Source organism: Pongo abelii, chromosome 8 (genome assembly GCF_028885655.2).
Source record: "Pongo abelii isolate AG06213 chromosome 8, NHGRI_mPonAbe1-v2.0_pri, whole genome shotgun sequence".
NCBI lineage: Eukaryota > Metazoa > Chordata > Mammalia > Primates > Hominidae > Pongo > Pongo abelii.
Genome location: NC_071993.2, coordinates 98,106,669 through 98,109,508, shown reverse-complemented (window position 1 = coordinate 98,109,508; position 2,840 = coordinate 98,106,669). Strand labels below are relative to the sequence as shown.

Below are 2,840 nucleotides of genomic sequence, written 5' to 3'. Positions count from 1 at the left end.
ACTGCAACCTCTGCCTCCTGGGTTCAAGCGATTCTCCTGTGTCAGCCTCCTAAGTAGCTGAGATTACAGGTGCCTGCCACCACACCTGGCTAATTTTTGTATTTTTAGTAGAGATGGGGTTTTACCATGTCGGCCAGACTGGTCTTGAACTCCTGACCTCAGGTGATCCATCCACCACAGTCTTCCAATCTAGCTGTAATTTTTTTTTTTTTTTTGAGACCAAGTTTCATAAAGTTTTTACTTGGAAAAAAAAGTTTTACAAAATATCTTTCCAAAGAAATTTTCCCATAGAGTACAATTAATTCATGTAGCTTTCTTCCTTAAAGATTACAGTATGACATTCAGAGGGGCGAGGTTTCTTGAATAGCCAACTAGCCGCAAAACCTACAAGAGAAGTAGATTTTTTTAAAGTGCCTTTAAAATGTGAAAGCAAGTAATATAATTGTTGAATCTATTTGAAATTTTAAAATTTTCTTTAAAATGGTCCATATGGTATGCACAATATCACAGCTGGCACAAAACTGCCTCTATTTAGTTTGAAACACAAAAACAATGCATATGAACAGTATTCTTTGAAAAGTAATTCAAAATGCTGCCACTGCATCATAAAGGCAAATTTAGACAAGAGTGTTGACAGTATTCAGAGAATTAACAAAACAAGCTGAATATTAAAGTATTCAGACAGTTACTTTGATTTTTTCAAATACCACTGATAAGGGTAAAAGAACTTGTTGCCAAAGTAACTCAGGATACCTTATTTCAAACTATATGTAACCTATTTTGCTATAGATATTCTAAACAAATGAACAACTAGGTGTTAGGATGTAAATTCCCGTTTCCTAGACGGGGCCTAGTTTTTCTGTTGCAATCTGGCAGCTTTAAACTTTGAAACCCTCTTTCCAGTTTCTTCTGATGCTTCCGACAGAACTTCCTTTCGTTCTGGAATAGTGGGTAGTGCAGGATGAGCAATGGCTGGGTGTGGTGTTAAGGAAGGTGATACAAATTCTTTTTCTATAACAGTTCCAGAAAAAGCCTCAGGTGTTACTGATAAGGGCAAAAGTTTCTTTTGTTGATTTTCTTGTGGTTCCTCTTCCAAAATGCTCTCACTGGTGTCACTGCAAGTGGCTTCTTCGCAGCTGATACTCCTCAAAACTCCCCGCCTATCATCAAATTCAGCAGCACTGCTTTCACTGGTGTCACTACACACACTATTCTCTCTACTTCGAGACTTCAGGATGGATTTGCGAGGGACATATTCTCCATTCACAACATCAACAAAGGCTCTGTAAATGTCTGCAGGCGTCCTGATGGTCGGCAGCTCCTGGGCAGAGTGGCCACTGCCAGTGCTGTTCTTTCGTTTACGTTTGGCTTCTTCTTTCTTTTCACTGAATTTTAAAGTGGTATTCTTTCCAGTATTTATTCGGACCCTCTTAGGCTCAACAGTATGTGAAAAATATATTGTTGGTATAGAATTATCTCCAACCCCTAAAGCCTCATGGTCGTTATCACCATCATCGTTGTCAATGTTGTTGTCGTCATCATCATCATCATCATCATCATCATCATCATCATCACTGTGGTAAGAACTGGAACCATTCACTGAACAGTTCAACTGACTATTCACTTGACCACTGAATGGTTCTGAACTTGCAACATCCTTATAACAAGGAGTATGAGAGTCTGTTACTTGATGCATCGCATTCACATTTGTGTTATGATCTTCCTTTTCCTCTTCAGAAGATGTCGTATCTTCTCCATTTGCAATCACAGTATCAGGCTTACTATCAAGTTCACCCAGCAATTCTTCTTGTCCTTCTAGTTCTTCAAGTCGAGCCCACAGTTCTTTATCAGCTAGCAAATCCTTGGATTTCACATCATTTGCAATATCTGCTTCAAAAATATCTGAAGTTTTTGGTTTGGAATGCAGTTTATGAGCAATTCGGTGTTTTGCTTTAAATTCGAAGTCACATTTAATTTCTTCTCTTATGTCAACAATATCACCTGCAGCATCACTCATTTTCTGCAAATCTTCCGTGAATTCAACTCTGGATTCAAAAGTTTTCATCACTTTTTTTAAGTCATCTATTGTTTTTCTTACATGTTCTTTTCGGTGCTCAACTAAACCTACAGCCTGCTTTGCTGAGCACTTTGCAAACCAGTTGTCCCCCAGTAAAACAGTGACTTCATTAGTATGGACAAGTTTTCCTGGCATGAAGGCAAAAGGGCCAAATGGTACCATTATATTATAAGACAATTTATCAGGCAAGGTGCTGAGTCTTTCTCGAAGGGCATTATAGTCATTATCTACCTTCTTCCAATGCTGGATTCTCTCTTGGCAGTTAGTGACCACCTTTTCCTGCTCCTCGCGCAGCCGCGCCACATCCGGGGCGCGCAGCGGAACCGTGGCCAGGGCCAGGGCCAGGGCCGGGGCCGGGGCCGAGGGGTCGGGGGGCGTCTCCACGGTAGGCGGCTCCATGACAGGCCCGGGGGCCTCAGCGGGGCGAGTGAGTCCTGAACCAGCGCCTGCGCAAGCAGCGCGGCCGGCAGCTGCCCAGCGCCCGCGCGCCCGCCCTCAGGCACCGCGCGCCCCGCGCCCAGGAGGCCGCTCCCGCCGCCGCCGCCGCCTCCGCCGCTGCTCGCGTCCGCGCCGCCCGCTGCCGCATCTCACGCGCATGCCGCCGCCGCCGCCCCGCAGCGGGCTCCGAGTAGCAGGCCGCCTGCCAGGTACCGAGACGGCTCTCCGGTGCAGGCCCAGCCAGGCGTCCCGTGGCGGCCGCGCCTCCCCACCTAGCTGTAATTTTTTAACCAACTTATTACTATCCTTCCCTCCCTTCCTCTTC

At 45.0% G+C, this 2,840-nt stretch overlaps 1 protein-coding gene across 2 annotated transcripts; it reads right to left on the bottom strand.

Moving 5' to 3' along the window:
• Positions 1-220: 220 nt before the first annotated feature.
• LOC100460784 (unconventional prefoldin RPB5 interactor 1) lies at positions 221-2,597 on the bottom strand. Of its 2 annotated transcripts, XM_009245620.3 has the most exons (2): positions 1,034-2,597; positions 249-384 (listed from the first exon to the last, which is right to left on the bottom strand). In XM_009245620.3, the coding sequence occupies exons 1-2, from the start codon at positions 2,474-2,476 to the stop codon at positions 328-330; spliced, it is 1,500 nt and encodes a 499-aa protein (XP_009243895.2). In that variant the 5' UTR covers positions 2,477-2,597; the 3' UTR covers positions 249-327. The 2 variants fall into 2 exon arrangements, with proteins under 2 accessions (XP_002821016.3, XP_009243895.2); XM_002820970.6 differs by having other exon boundaries at positions 221-2,595.
• Between the last annotated feature and the right edge of the window lie 243 nt (positions 2,598-2,840).